The sequence below is a fragment of the Taudactylus pleione genome, unplaced genomic scaffold (genome assembly GCF_031769625.1).
Source record: "Taudactylus pleione unplaced genomic scaffold, aTauple2 ptg001327l, whole genome shotgun sequence".
NCBI classification, from domain to species: domain Eukaryota; kingdom Metazoa; phylum Chordata; class Amphibia; order Anura; family Myobatrachidae; genus Taudactylus; species Taudactylus pleione.
In genome coordinates, this window is record NW_028285727.1 from 133,888 (window position 1) to 151,147 (window position 17,260).

General features: G+C 38.5%; 1 protein-coding gene across 4 annotated transcripts in view; it reads right to left on the reverse strand.

Moving 5' to 3' along the window:
- Nucleotides 1–5,780: 5,780 nt before the first annotated feature.
- HMGA2 (high mobility group AT-hook 2) overlaps nt 5,781–17,260 on the reverse strand; it is a 126,631-nt gene continuing 115,151 nt past the window's right edge. For 2 of the 4 annotated variants that reach the window (XM_088463147.1, XM_088463144.1), the window contains 2 exons: nt 10,270–11,660; nt 5,781–6,228 (listed from right to left, as the gene is read on the reverse strand). Coding sequence is in view for 3 of the 4 variants with exons in the window: in XM_088463144.1 (XP_088319270.1) it covers nt 11,616–11,660 (45 nt within the window). In the remaining variant the exon portion in view is untranslated. The remainder of the gene's footprint in view (nt 6,229–10,269; nt 11,661–17,260) is intronic. The other 2 variants (XM_088463146.1, XM_088463145.1) reach the window with 2 other exon arrangements.

Genomic DNA, 17,260 nt, shown 5'->3' on the forward strand with positions numbered 1-17,260 from the left:
CCCATGCATGGCATCTGCATCTGGCACAGTGCCTGGAATAGCACCTTGCAGCCAGTATCTCTGCTGCAGTGTCCTCTGGAACCAATACACTGGACACTGCAGACATGCACAATACCACCTGTACATGGAAACACGCATTGTCACCATCTTCAAAATAATAATAATAAAAAAAAAAACTCCTTCAGTAAAGATGATCATGGCGACTGAGATTTGGGACCCCAAGGGCGTGCTTCGTGTGGACTCTCTCACCACGGGAGATACTGTGAATGCTGTCCGACTTGTGATACATTGAGCTGGTCGTGGAGGGCAATTCACCGAAAACTACGTGGGTTGCTGTGACGATTATGCCAGGCCCCATTTGCACATGCAGTTGGCTGGTACTGGACCATCCTCCCTACAGCCTTGAACTTGCACTGAGTGATTTCCATTCCTTTGAACCATTGAAGAAGCACCTGGGTGGAAGGCGTCATGTCCTGGCTTCAGGTGCTTAACCCTGACGTCTTCTATGCCAGGATATATGCCTTGGTGTACCATTCGGACAAATGCTTAGACAAGTATGGGGACTAATGTGGGAAAATAATCTGTACCAAGGCCATGCTATTGATTATACATACAGTCAGGTGCATACATATTGGGACATTGACAGAATTTTCATATTTTGGCCTCTATTCACCACCACAATGGCTTTGAAATGAAACAAACAAGATGTGCTTTAACTGCAGACTTTCAGATTTAATTTGAGGGTAGTTACATCCAAATCAGGTGAACAATGTAGGAATTACAACTGTTTCTCTATGTGCCTCCCACTTTTTAAGGGGCCAAAAGTAATGGGACTATCAACTCAAAAGCTATTTCATGGACAGGTGTGGGCTATTTCCTCATTATTTTATTATCAATTAAGCAGGTAAAAGGTCTGGAGTTGATTCTAGGTGTGACATTTGCATTTGGAATCAGTTGCTGTCGACTCTCAATATGAGATCCAAAGAGCTGTCACTGTCAGTGAAACAAGCCATCATTAGGCTGAAAAATCAAAACAAACCCATCAGAGAGATAGCAAAAACATTAGGTGTGGCCAAATCAACTGTTTGGAACATTCTTAAAAAGAAAGAACGCACCGGAGAGCTCAGCAACACTAAAAGACCCGAGAGACCATGGAAAACAACTGTGGTGGATGACAGAAGAATTATTTCCCTGCTGCAGAAAAACCCCTTCACAACAGTTGGCCAAATCAAGAACGCTCTCCAGGAGGTAGGTGTATATGTGTCAAAGTCAACAATCAAGAGAAGACTCCACAAGAGTGAATATAGAGGGTTCACCACAAGATGTAAACCATTGGTGAGCCTCAAAAACAGGAAGACCAAATTAGAGTTTGCCAAACAACATCTAAAAAAGCCATTACAGTTCTGGAACAACATCCTATGGACAGATGAGACAAAGATCAACTTGTACCAGAGTGATGGGAAGAAAAGAGTATGGAGAAGGAAAGGAACTGCTCATGATCCAAAACATACCACCTCATCAGTGAAGCATGGTGGTGGTAGTGTCATGGCATGGGCATGTATGGCTGCCAATAGAACTGGTTCCCTTTATTGATGATGTGACTGCTGACAAAAGCAGCAGAATTAATTCTGAAGTGTTTCGGGCAATATTATATGCTCATATTCAGTCAAATGCTTCAGAACTCATTGGACGGCGCTTCACAGTGCAGATGGACAATGACCCAAAGCATACTGCAAAAACAACCAAAGCGTTTAAGGCTAAAAAGTGGAATGTTATGCAATGGCCAAGTCAATCCCCTGACCTGAATCCGATTGAGCATGCATTTCACTTGATGAAAACAAAACTGAAGGGAAAATGCCCCAAGAACAAGCAGGAACTGAAGACATTTGCAGTAGAGGCCTGGCAGAGCATCACCAGGGATGAAACCCAGCGTCTGGTGATGTCTATGCGTTCCAGACTTCAGGCTGTAATTGTCTGCAAAGGATTTGCAACAAAGTATTAAAAAGTGAAAGTTAGATTTAGGATTGTTTAGTTTGTCCCATTACTTTTTGGCCCCTTAAAAAGTGGGAGGCACATACAGAAACCGTTGTAATTCCTACACCGTTCACCTGATTTGGATGTAATTACCCTCAAATTAAATGTGAAAGTCTGCAGTTAAAGCACATCTTGTTTGTTTCATTTCAAAGCCATTGTGGTGGTGAATAGAGGCCAAAATATGAAAATTCTGTCAATGTCCCAATATTTATGCACCTGACTGTATATGTACAGTACAAGTTGAATAAATTTATGCAATGAGAGGTCTTGTTACCTTATTTATTAAGTCACCCTCATACATAAGAATAAGGTTGTCAATCTAGAGTCATATGTACATGAATGATTCTACACACATTACAGATAACACTATAGATTGGAATATGGAGTTTAAATAGGGTACAGTGAACGTGCAATCCCTGTACACTGCAATTCCTCATGAAAAAACTATAGTGTGTTAAAAATACACTTCTGATCCAGAGATGAAAGGAGATTTGGCACAATTTATATGTGAGTGTGCTTAAACATAACTATTTCACCTTCTTAGATGAGTGGCACCTTCAAACGTGCAGGACGGCGATGGGCACAATTTGTGTGCCAAGTCTAGTGAATATCTATATGGGGGGACTGGGAGAATAATACCCTGAAAGGTGATTATATGTGAACAGCCCATCCTTTTTAAACGATTTATAAATTACATCTTTATATGGAGAGGTGAACAAAATGACTATGGAATTTATGGAGCAAATTAACATCAACACCTACAACCTTAAATTCACATATATATGTATAATGAAAAGAAAATAGAATTTTTGGATCTGGTATTTGACACCCCAAAATTTGAGAGCACTTTAGAAAAATCAATTGTAACAGCGATCATCTTCCCCAGTGGAAAAGAAAATATCCCCTTTTCCTAGTTCTCCAGACTATGAAGAAATTGTACTACTCTGGAGAGATTTTACCAACAAGCAGAGATATACCAACATGATAACCATGCTTCTGAAATTTCTCAATATAAAATACAGAAATCAAAACTTTAAGCAAGGGATATCAACAGGGAAGATTTATTGAAGTATAAAACAACACAATGATGACAGGAGATTCTTATGTAACTAGCTATAATAGTGAAGAACGGGCAGTAGAAAGAATTCTTTAAAAATAAATAAAATAAAAAAGGAATTGGCACATTTTGAAACTTGACCCTGTATTGGCTGAACATCTTCCAAACCGTCCCAATAGGATTTATATAAAAAAAAAGCTGGGAACAATAAATCCTATGTATCTGGTGTGATTCACCCTTCTGTCTGCCCCATCTCTTTAGAAGAAGCTCTCACGAGCAGGGCCCTCTTCCCTCATGTGCTTCTCCTATACAAGTGAAATAATTTGCTCCACCTGTGGATATTTTAAAATGTCAGTGAGTAATGACTACACCTGTGCACTTGCTGAGTGACCTGGAAAATGTGACCTATGTGGGGTCCTGAGGACAGAATTTGAGAACCACTGCCTTATACATATACTCCCTACAATGGCACATAACACTTGGTTGCTACTGCCCTGCTGCTTATTACAGTGTTCTGATCGTGGATTCCGGAATGGTTTATAACCCATGTCCTTGTCCTGCATTGCTTTGTATTGGAAGTCACTGTTTTCTTGTTTTGCTAATTTGTAAGGCGCTGTGGAACCCTTGAGGCACCATTAAAAGAAAGGATAATTACATGATTGTGAGTGATAACCATTTGCAGGAGTCTAAAGCTAAATCTAAACTGCAGTTATTTAACCATACGATTTCATTGATCCACACAGCTTTCAGAATTAATGCTGAATGGGCACATTCTATTTAAGTCATGTCCTGTAATTTCCGCATGAGAATTTTATTTACAGCCCTCATTTTATTATTTAAGGCCAATATTAACTCTGCTAAGGAACACAAACTACATTTGCTTAAAAATATGGTTTCTTGTTTGGGGTACAAACCATGTAATAATCTAAAAAAAAAGTAATGTAATTTATCTCCGTATAGATCTATACTTAGTTACAAAACTGGATACATTACTATTAATATCATGCCCATGTGTGTAGAGGAAACTCAGTAAGTTAAAGATGCAATGTCCAGTCTTGGCCTCTCTGTGACCCTATGTTTGTGTGAGGCTCAGAGGAATTTGGAGGAACTATGGGGCCCATTTACAAACAAGCACATATAAAATGTGGTTGTTTTAAGAAAATATTGCCCCAACTCACAATGTACTTACTAAGGTTGAGGCTACTCACAATGCTTCCGGACTCGGCATTGGCTGTCTGATGCATCAGTGAGCCGAATCCCTCTCCAGTTAATTTAACAAAAAGCTAGCCCATGGCATTAGCTGCCGCGGCCAAGCTTGCTTGGTGAATCCGACCTGCATAGCAGCCCACATATATTAGAAATCTATGGGGGGCGCTTTTGCAGTCAGAAATGGAGGGACTGTGGCAGATATCTGCTGCGATCACTCGTTACATTTAGGGGATACCGTACTTTGATTTTGTGGGGATCCCCTGAAAATGTTAAATATGCACATTATACATAGGGATTTTTTTTTATTGTCACTAATGTTCTACATCCCTAAACAGATTCTCTCTGTAATATCCAGGATTATCACAAACTTTCTTTATTAGGCACACTAATTTGTAGGTTTATATTTTAATCTAAATCTGTAGTGTTAGGTTACATTTAATTTTATTGTTTTTATTTGTGAAGCTGAGTGAGTCTCTGTGTGTTTCAGACCCAGTGCATGTCGGTGTATGCCGGGGCAGAAACGATGGAGAGAGAAATTACATAGGGGCATTAATTATCTGTAAGGGGTGCCTGCATTAATCTGGGGAGCATGATATTACTTTAGGACATGAAGTGATCCGGACTAAGCATGCTTTGATCTGGATTTGATAGTCATGAATTGATCTTTGGGGTTTGTGAATTGATCAGGAAGGAGGTTAGGAAATTATATTGGAAAGGAATGGATGGAGACTCTGCAGGAGGCTGGTTACTTGCTGAGGCAGTAGTCCTGTCTGATCATAGCATGGCTGTTAGCAGCAGGGGGTGTGCTGCTAAGTCTGCAAGTCATGAGGGCCTTGCACACACACACACACGTGTTCCCTGACCCTGGTCATTTTGAATTTAGGCTTCTGCTGCTGGATTTTATCACCTACACCGCCCCCAGGATAACTATCTGTTCGTTCTTACTTACCTGGGTGAGTGTGAGTGAGGAAAACATAATGGGTCCTGTTCTGGTGTACGGTTACTTATACCAACCTCTCCCCTTTGACCCAGACTGACCAGTGGGACCAGGTCTATCAAACCATCTTGTCAGATAATGAAAATAGGCATATATTTATATTTAAATATTTGATCGATTGTTGCGATGTGTGTATGTATGTCACATGTGGCCTATCACTGCTTTAAATGTAGTCATTGTCACTTCTAAAATAATGTTTCCATGTGTTAAGCAACTTTTGCCTTTAGTTTTTAAATCTAACCATAAATACATATTTTTATCTTGGTCTTAAAGATGACTATGGGTGGGATGTACTAAAGGGAAAAATGCAGTAAAACCCCCCAAAATGCAGTTTTCGGGGGTTTTACCACATTTTACATGTGTACAAAGCACCGGAATGCATCGTCCCGGTAGGTAACGCCATCTTCAGGTGGAGTTTCCCAATAGAAGCCTATGGGCTTCTAATATTAAACAGGCCCCATAGTGTTTTCGTAATAAAAAAAGTTAGCATGACATTTATTTTATTTACTAATTATTTGTATATTACAGGAAAAAAAAATCAAAGTAAAACAGACAATGTGGGGATAACAGAGGCTATTATGTTTATTGTGCTAAACAGACTGTGATAATCCATTCAAGAAATATGTTCAACAAGCAAGCAATTTAAAAGTACAATCACAGACATGAAGTCTATGCAAAGAGCAAGGCAAAGGTTAGAAGACACTCAGAGAATAAGATTAAAAGCAAAAGTCAGTGAAGCATTTTCATACTTTCTGCCCCCCAATCATGCTGAAGGAGGAACTGAAAAGTAAAATGTCCAGTCTTGTTTACAGGTGACCAGCAACAGCAAAGAACAGTTTTATAAAATTTATCTCCCACAAAAATAAACTATATGTATAAAAATTTATAATGTTCTTTCTGTTTGAGTGGCCACCAGCTGCTTTTGTTCAGTCTGAAAAAAAATGAGGTATAGTAAGCCCTAAGAGGTAGTAATGTCTTTTGCTGATTGTACTAAAACATAGAAAACACACATGGTTAGAGGCAGCAGAGGTGAGCTCCTCAAGGCTTGCAGTCTAGGCGCTATGCACAAAGCTTACACACAGGGACCAGGCCCTGATCGCTCAAGGACCTTCAAATCTACAACCAAATTTGATGTCACTTGAATGGAAAATGAAACATTGGCCAAAGAGAGAGACATTCTATTTCAGATGCAAGAAAATGTTGGTCTTCCGCAAAAATATTCTCTTATTCTACTGGAGCAGAAGATAAATGCTAATCTGTATTTTTCAACTTTTGCTGTGCTCTATAATGACACAACATTCAGAATGGGATTTCCACTGTTTTTTTTTCTGCCACTTGCATAGTGATTCCTCAACATTGCACAATTTCTACAAAGAATGATCTTTGTTAAATGAAAACATGAGCCATAAACTGCATCCATCAAATATTTAAGCAGCATTCATGCAGGCATCAATGCTTTGTGTCATACTCTGCTCACACAAGAATGTGCAGACAACATATAGACAGGACACAGGTCATTCATCCTTATAGCAAAAGTAACGGCTTTTCACGCAGCAAATGAATAGATGTGCTACAAGACACACCATGTGAATGCATTTACTATGCCATAAGGATCACTATTTAGTCCTCTGTGCCCATTGAGGTAATATTGTATTTTCAGTGGTGTAAACAGAATATGACACTTATTTTAGCCATATTTTAACTGCTGTACTTTAATTTAAAAAGAAACAAAAAAACCTGTTTGTGCTAACATAGAAATCACTATGCAGAATAGATGACAGTTATCCTAGTAAAGGTTGGTGGAATTTTGTATAAATCCTGGTCTGACTTCAAAATAATCTCATCCAACCAGATTACACTGATAGGAGAACGTGAATAATTTGTATTCAGTTACATGACCAGTCTATCAGATTGCTACTTTCTACTCAAATTTTAAAACAAATGGAGTTTTTTAACCAAGTCTTTTTTTGTAGCTATTTTGTGGTAAGCAGACTAATTTCAATTGTGCCAAATGGGCAAATCCAATCTATACAGATAGTTACATTTATCTTCATGTTAAACACATCGGCTTGACTAGCACTCCTGAGGAACTCTCTCTGGCCCAGATATTAATACAATGGTAAGAACGTGTAAATACTGGCTAAACAAACAGAATAAAAACTCTACTTGAGAATTTAAAATACATCTTACTGAAACTCAATATAAAAATCACATTTGTGTAAAATACATGAAAATACATTTCAACCCACTACATTAAAACACATTACATATGATTGCATTATGCAAAAGCCAAGCTTGCATTTTTTTCGCCTACAAAGCTTCAAGTTTCTCTGAAGGTGTTCACTATAAGGCATCCGGCTCCATGTTCAAAATGAGTGCTATAACATTACACTGCCTTCAGCTCAAGATTCACTGAAGGCTATATATAAACATGGAGATATATATATATATATGTATACACACATATACACTTTGTATGATGTCCTACAAAAATACTTTGGTTAGGGATTAATTGCAGTCCTAAATGTTTTTGATTTTTTTTTCTCTAATGGTAACTTTCTTCTTATCTGGAGGTACTGATGGTTTTTTGTCAATCAATTAGTCTATTTTCCTTTAGCGACACATTTCTGAGGTACAAATATGTACAGTAATATTTAAACACGAGGCTAAATATGTTCAGTATTGTGTAATATCAGAAAGATTATCCTTAAAAACCTAAAAGAATTCAGTACAAAAATATATTCAAGTTAACAGTTCATTATACAGAAATCTAAATACAAAATTGAAATCTTAGGAACAAAATTGTTCTGAAACAAGTGTATTGCTTGCATTACTGTGTTTAGGTGTTTAAGTAGACATAAGTAGGGATTACTGACTGCTCTATTGCAATATCTGCAATGTACTGAGCATAGCAGCATTATGTTATTAGGATGTAGGGATCTGTGAAAATCAGAGGTAGTCATGAGTAGTGAATGGAGATAAAAGTATATTGCTTAGTATGGGATATTGACAGGCACATCCGTTTTAACATATGACCCTGGTTTGCTAGACATTGCGTATTAAAACTGTACTTTATCAGGTATATAAAATCAATGTACAAAAGAATTACTGTATATGTTTTCCTCCTGTCATTTTGGATTTATCATCTAAGTGTGTGTTTGTTCTGGCGGGCTCGCCATGCTGAGACACTTAGGTCCACAAAAGCTGTAGCCTCACTGGTTGCCTGGCCCTGATCTCGATTATACTAGAGAAGGAAGCAAAACATCTGTAAAATATGAAATTACAAATAATACAGTTTGTATTTAAACTGCAAATCTTGTCCCAGATTTATCAACGAGTGATATTCTTGTCATCACGTCTTGCTAATCTTAAATGGTGCTCCAACCAATCAGTTCCTAACTGTCATGTGTTTGAAAAATTACAGTTAGAAGCTGATTGGTTAAAGCGCAATTTAAAATTAGTAAGGAGTGATAACACGAATATCACTCGTTGATAAATCTAGGGCCATATTTCTTGCATTTAAAAAAAGCCAAGTTAATGTTTGTGTATAAAAAGTATTATGCTAAATTTGAGCATTAGTCTGTAATACAACAATTAAGTCCAGTTTAATCAAAAAGTCTCCAGGTGAAGAAATAAAATGGCTATGTAATGTTAATGTGAGCTTGAGCTCTGTTTGTGCTGAGGTACAGAACTTGGTAATTATGTGTACAGTACAGCAAAGGACTGTAAAGCGCTTACTCTAGTGGACATTGTTCAAACATATGCAGCAACACAGAAAAATATATATTACTAGAATGCTTTTATAGAGTTCTGCTCATATCAATTATTCTTGAACATCTTCACTTACCCTTTCACTTTTAGGGCTCATTCATATCTATGCTTTTTTTAATCCTGTGTTTTGAATGCATGGAAATTAAAAGACCAAGGCCCCCATTTACTAACGAGTTTTATCACCAAAACGAGTGATACATTTCACGGTGTATGATAAATGGTGCTCCAGCCAATCAGCTCCCAACTGTCATTTTTCTAACAGTTGAGAGTTGGGAGCTGATTGGCTGGAGCACCATTTATCATTCACAATGAAATGTATCACTCGTTTTGGTGATAAAACTCGTTAGTAAATGGGGCCAAAGTCTTGTGGCACTGTCCAAGTCTTCAAGTTCAAAGCAAAATAGTTTGCATCACCCTTTCTACAAAATAGCATGACCTTTTTCATCTGTTACTGTGCGTTTTCCTATTCATTCAGTTGAATAAGAATCTTGTTGAAAAAGTCAAAATGCATGGAAAATGTACACACTTTTCTGATGGGTTTTCTTGAAAACAGCGAATACATAGATGTAAAATGAGCCCTAAAGAATTAAATGGACACTAAAATGAAAATTGCACTATATAAAACAGCTACTAATAACATCCACAAATAAATATGTAAAAGTTCCCATAACTTGTCAGAATTTCATATGCTTGATTTTGGATTGACATTTGTTATGCAGATGAGTGCAAGTGACTGTACTGGTTTATCAGTCGTTTTAGATAGAAAGAGACCTATTGCACGGGCTAAGCTTAGGCTTACCCATCATTCAGATATATAGGCATTTTAGCCCAATATTGCCATATGACTGACCTTATGCAGAGGAACTAATATTGAGAAGATTACCCTCAGGTAAGTTTGTAAATATAGTGTGTGGATGATTGGACTTCAATTGCCATGTGTGCAGTCATGTCACACCAACTGGTCCTTGTGTGATGGTAACAGACTGGCTCACTCGGCCTATGCTTTGTAACAAGAAGTCTGCTGTGCAGAGTTATGAAAATCTTCCCCTACAATCTTCATTTCGGAGGCTTTTAAATGTATGTGAATGTTAACAGTAGTTCTTTTACATAACTGAATTTAAGATTTAGTGGTCCTTGTATCTTTCTTCAGGAACCAACAGCTTCATAGACTTACTATTCAGTGCAAGCTGAGGGCACTAACCTGCACATGAGATTTGAGCAGCGTTCCCAACATTCTGTTTATATGCATTTCCGGTGCTTTTACTTGGCAACAAGTGTCAGTGTTTCTGAAGAGGAGTGGAAACATGCATATACATTTTAGTCGCCAATCTAGCTTTGTAAATAGAAATATATGTACAGAAAACATGGAAACACTGCAAAAACAAAACAAAAAACCAACCACCTTTTTTTTGGCCTCCAACTCAAACTTTTTTTTTTTTTTTTAAAAGGACACATGAATATATTTAAAACATATATGTGCCCCTTCCAAAGAAAAAAACTACATATTTTATATTCAAGATCCTAGCAGAATAAATCAAGAACCTCTCTGGGGCTCATTTTGTAAAGCAGGAATCCTATTCCATTTTCATGAGAACCAACCTTGAGCATCCAGGGTACCGTAAAAGCCAAGATTTGGGGCGTACTTTAAGTATATATACACAATCCATTTTTCTTTCTTACCAAGAATTGTAGAATTACTTTATGTAATGGCCAATGTTTTTGTTTTTAAAAGAAAAGCAAAATAATCTTTCTTCCCTGATCTATGACAAAGAGTTTGGCCAAATGTACACTTCCCTGCGTGTTGATGCAAGACATTTAAAATGGCAATAGTATTCAAAACAAAACAGCGTCTTTTGCTTTGAAAAGTGTTGCTGTAATAAATTTCCTGTTACGTGCTGAAAAGCGATGGCTTGCTTAGTAAATGTACGCATTTAAGTATGTTCGAATTGCAGAAAAATATGGAGTCTGCAATCTCCTGCTTAAAAAAAACAAGGCAAAACAAAAACAAACATCTACAAGGAGCTTTGGTGTTCTAAGGGGGTTAATCAAGTTAGGATATTAGATGGTATGGTTTACACAGTGTTACATACCAAGCCTTTCCAATTAAAATGCCCATTTTAACATACCATATGTTGCAAGTTTCCTTATGTGTATGCAGTGCAGTGAGTGACAGCAACTGAACCCGATGCAAGAATGTTTCACCCACACATCTTTTCTTAACAGTATTAATGATAATGATTAGTAGGTTAAGAACATCATTTAAACAGTTACCATTTATCTGTATCCCCTGTCTTACAGCAGTTTTATCCTCAGCACTAAACCTGGGTCAGTGAAAGGATTACAAAGACAGTAATGAACAAGTTCTCAGAGTTTGTGTGATTTTGTTCCCTGCCCCGCAGACAAGAAGTAGAGAGATGGTGGTAGTACAAATTAAGTGGTCAATTAAGCGTCTTTTCATTTCTGAGATCCAGATAAACTGAAGTGGACTGAATCTGAATCTAAGAAACCCAACTGCTGTTTGAGGTAGAAATTCATGTTGATTGTTGTCTAGTCCTCTTCAGATTCGTGCGAGGAGGCTTCTTCTGTTTTTCCCTACAAGGGACAAGAAATGGCAAAATTAGAACCTTAGGCAATTTCCCATACAGGAAGACAGGACAAACTACATCAACCATTCCACACATTTCTGTGCATACAGGGGGCTCATTTGTTTAGCTTAAAATGTCCACATTTGTATAATGCATGTCCAAAACAGAAGCATACTTGTACATCCCTAACCACACCTACATAGTGTTCATTCACTGGCTGATTCACCCCAACAGTGAATTAACATTTTCAGGTCTAATATAGTAATCTTAAACTTTAGTGCATACAATCGTCAATTAGATTTACTGACTGTTTTATTGATGTAAGTCATATTATTCATTTACTGGACTTGTCTGTTCATTTGCTAGCATTGTGCATTCATTCACTGGTAATTTCTACACCTCTTCTGTTTTTGGTTGTACAAATCTAACTATTCCTTCAATCTATATACCAAAAATGTATTGACGTACCCAGTACCTGCTATCCGCATCTGATTGTGGCCTAACCTTTCTTTTGAACCTATATTATAGGATTTTATATGCATATATTAGATTTTTTTTGCTACTTTCATTCTTAAATAAATAGGAAGGTCATACCTTCTGTATTATAGAAGGTTTTTTACTTAAATGAACCCTAATCACCAGGGCCATCTCTTCCATTGGGCTTGTTGGGCAGTTGTCCAAGGGCCCGAAGCTTGTAGGGGCCCGCTAACCCACCCCCTGCAGCCGCGGCCAGTTGGTAAATTTGTGAAATTTTTATAAGCCAGTCGCCGGTGCACTGTATTCTGATCTAACCTCCCCCCCGCCCCCTCCACCCCCGGTGACAAGTACTCACCTCAGTCCCAGTTTCACTTCATCCGCCAGCTTCAGAACAGTCAGAGTCTCTCTGCATGTGTGGGAGGTCTGATAGGCATGCAGGAGGGTTTAATTTTATTGACCATTTACATTTTTTTCCTGTGAATGGGTGTGTCTGGGCCCCAGTGCATTGCTTTGCCCAGGGCCCACACTGCTGTTAAGATAACTCTGCTAACCACAAAATCTTTTTCCTGTTAAAACACTTTTCTGTGGGTGTAAGTGTATTGGACATAAACCTGTTGCATTTGCTGCTGGTGCCCGGCTGGATGACAGACACTGTGTGTTGGTGTAAATATGCTATTTTTATGCATATTTCATTTGATTCTTTAAATGTGAATGTATCTAACTCCGTATAAGCACCACAGAGGCTTGATGCAATTTACTAATAAACAAATTAACCATGAAAACATGGAAATGGAAGTGAAAGTATGTGAAATGGAAAATGAGCCACAAAGTGTCCTCAGCTCCCTTATGGGCTAATGCATGGAGAACATGCTTAAAGTAACGTAAAATTGGCAACGTAAACTGGTCTATTTGTAACTTATTACATGTATTTATGGGGATGCCCACTTTTCTGCAATCCTTTCTCCAGCAATAGAGCCCTTATTAGTATTTTGGTGGGTCTCAACCTACTTGCAGACATGGTCCCAGATTAGACTCTTCTAGTAGTAGAGCATCGCAACTGTCCATAGTATTTTTTGCTATGGACAATAGGTACTCAACTAATTGCAGCCCCAGAATGCATTGCTTGCTGGTCCTATCCACTGAGGTGGAATCAAGTATTTCCTTTTCTAGACCAGGCTGCTTTGCTTTTCCTCTTGGAAATAGCTGTTGCAAAAGGTAACAGTGGAAGGTTGTGATAGCAGTGTGAATGCCACCAAAGCTCTAATGGCAAGTGGGATGAAACACTTGCAGTAGAATTTTCCTATGTGAAAGTTACCATGCTAGACAAGAACAGAAGTACAGTACCTGAGCAAAGTGCCTGATTAATTTATGCTGACAGACAGAACAGACAAGTGGGTTTTTTACCTCACCAAATGCATTACACATTGGGAAAAACCAGTTGGAATAATGCGGTATAATATTACAACTGGTATTGGGCAAATTGTATAAAATTGTCTGTGGCCTGAAAATGACCTTATAACATTCATAAAAGTAGCAGGAAGATAACTGGAGATGTCCCATATGGGGCTGGGTATCTGGACATCTTCTGATACCATTAATAAACAGCTATAACACCAGAAGTGATCTGGCTGCTTGACTACGTGTGTGGCAAAATTAGACATGCGTGAGCTGATATGTGGCATTAGCACTAAGGGCCCCATTTATTAATTATCGCTATTGCAATGCGATCTGGGCATGACATTACTGGCCATGATCGTTGCAATATGTGATCATAGCGCCCGGAAGCATCATCCAGCACATGCAGGGACATGGGCTCTGAAAGAAGCCAGTCTCTGCCATGTGGCCGGAGAGCTGCTGGGGCTGCTGTGCATGCTCAGTCATGCTGACTACATCATGCATGGCCGCCACTGCGGGTTCCGGAGGAACGCTCTGCCAGCTAATTACGTGCGGTGTAGCCCATAGGCTACAGCGGCTAACGCCATCATCAGATGTTGGTAAATCTGGCAGTATCGCATCCCCCATAGAAACCTATGGGGGAAGCGTCTGCCAGCGGTCATGGAGGGATCACAGCAGGTATTTGTGTCTCTCCTTAATACATCCAGGGAAAACAATGATAAATGAGCTCGTGTGGCATTCACACTGAATGAGCCCATATCTGGCCAGAGTAAATGAAAGTAGATGACACTCTGAAGGATAAAACCATCACTGTACAAAACAAGCCATCATAAAACTCCACATTCCTCAGTTGTAATTTAGATAGAAGGCAAAGGAGATAGGTAGGATTGAAGCAGAGGAACAGTGGTTCCCAACCTTTTCAGCCTAGTGCCTCCTTCTGCAAAATGTTTGTTGTCCACCACACCTCCCTTTTTTCGATAGAATGTACAGCACTGCATACTGGTGCAGAGAGTTGGGAGCCCTGCATACCTCTGTTTGCTATGGGGTAGTCAGGTAGTGCATTGAAATAATTTAGGTTCCACGCACAGCAAAAAAAATGAGAAAAGATGGAACACACTGAGGAGCAGCGTAACACAGCTCTAGTAGCCAACAGGTGAGGGGATCACCACAGGAGCTGGGTAGGAAAACATTAACGCGAGTCAGAAGGAGAAATCTCCGGAACCAGACAGTTATTTACCACCCACGTGTCACCATCGTTATTTACTCCAAAGTTTGACTAACATGCCCAGAAAACAAACAGTGCACCACTACCATTCCCATAACCACTTAAATTTCTGTGCGGTTTTTTTTTCTTTAAGAAAAAAGTCAGTTATGTTTTCTTTTAATGAGTAAATTAGGTGAAGAACATCTATTTCAACCTCATCCAAAATGTTTTCATACAATAAAGATTTTTTATTTTTTTTATATATATATTTGTAAAAAAATTGGTGCCCCAAACATCAGATCACCACCATTTGAACATCTGAAACATTGCGACTTCCCTTTTTCACAGCGGCTTCAGGCACACTTTAGGGGGTTGAGGTGAGATAACGCACAGCCTGGTGTGGTTGGAAAAATTTGACCATGTCAGGCAAGTGGTTAAAATGCAAAGCCCAGAAAACTAAAAACTTGTACAGTGTGCTTTGATAGTCCAAAAAATAATTAAAGCAAATGGATTTTATATACTTTCTGAAAAACATCTGCATCTGTCATAATGGAGTTACATAGGAATACTCATTAAGTATACAGTACACTACGCTGCAGAGAAGCTTGGAGAACAGGCTTCACATGCTAATGTTAAAAGCAAACAAAAGTACTAGGTTTATTCTACACTTTCACTTAGTGTTGTTCTCTTTTGTCCATGTGTACAAACCATAAAGAGCCAAGTCAAGTGGACTTGAGACTTGACTAATGTGCTCACATTTCTATGCACTTATATATTACCAGTTATTTATATAGTGCACACATTCCGCAGCGCTTTACAGAGATTATTATATACATGTATGGGCGAAACTGTTACAAAATGGACAATTCAGAAAACAAATATGTATAGCAATGCTTAAACAAAATACATTTGCTGCATCTGTTGACAATACTTTTCCAGCACCTGATGTCCATAGCAATAGGAAAGGGCAGATAAGAAGACAGTGGGCAATAAAAAGGTTGATAAGTTGTAATCTTTATAGATCTGTCAGCTAAGTAACAATGAATACTTGTTCTCCACATCAAACAGGAAACGAGAGGAAATGTAGCACATGTAAGGCTGGCATGAAAACCAAGCTCTGCGGTCAAAATTAAAACAGGTTATATCTTTTATTTCCTTTTCCGATTTCATGTCTATTCATTTTTGTTTTAAAAAAATTAATTTTGTAATTCATTTCTTCCTTCCTTAGTGTGCTGGTGGCACAGGTATACAATTATGAGCAGGATAACCAGCTGTGGAATTATCAGCAAGAATATCGTGGATAGTCTGCATGTAAAACAGCATATACAGTAGCTAAATAATATAACAGTCTCCTCGTCCATGCCCAGTTTATTGGCTAAGCGCCACATCAGTGCCAGGACCACTCACTAGATGACTCCAATAGGGTTGATCTCATGGAGTATATTTTCAAAGTTAATGTTTACAAACAAAATTATGTTTTAAGGAACTATACTGAAACATTTTAGTCCATGGCATACGAGGGTTGTCCAAAAAGTAATGCCTAAATGCTCATAACTCTGAAATAATATGCAACATTTATTTGAAACTTTGTCAGTTTGTACTTTAATATGTCTGCTAGCTATATATGTATTTTTGTTTAGGTAGTCCAAGAAATACCATGGAATCCAAGATGAAACAAAGAGCAGTCATTGAATTTTTGGAAAAAGAAGGCTGCAGTGCTACAGAAATCCACAGAAGACTGAAAAAAGTGTATTGTGAGCATACAATTGACTATAGCAATGTTAGAAGGTGGATGAAGCGTTTTCAATTGGGAGAATCGTCCATGTGCGACAAACCTCGTGGTGGCAGACCATCAACTGCAGTGACAGCAGAGAACCAACACAAAGTCGATGCCATGATTCAGAAAGACCATTGTGTGACCATCAGCGATATCAGTGATGAACTTGAATGTAGCCATGATACTGTAGAAACACTAATCAATGATTTGTGATATCGTAAAGTGTGTGCTAATGGGTTCCAAAGCAATTAACTAGGGATCATAAGGCCCAGAGGGTGGAAGTGTGCAATGACCTTTTGACCAACCTTGAATCCAACCCTGAGACGTTTTTGGAAAATGTCATTACAGGAGATGAGACCTGGGTATTCCTTTACGACCCAGAAACAAAAACCCAATCAAAACAATTGAAACACCCAAGTTCACCTAGGCTAAAAAAGTTTAAATCACAGCAATCCGTAAACAAAGTCATGGCCACATTCTTCTGCGATTGCAGAGGTGTTATTCTCATCGATTACTTGGAACAAAACCAATCAACAGTGATCGATACATTATTACACTTAAGAAGCTGAAACAAGCCATCTGCAAAAAAAGGTAAACAATTCCACTGTCGTATGTCATCTTACACCACGACAATGCCATACCACACACTTCGATGGCAACATCTGCGGCCATTGCCAAAATGGGGTGGGCAATAATGCTACATCCACCATACAGTCCTGATTTGGCCCCTTCTGACTTTCATCTGTTTGGCCCT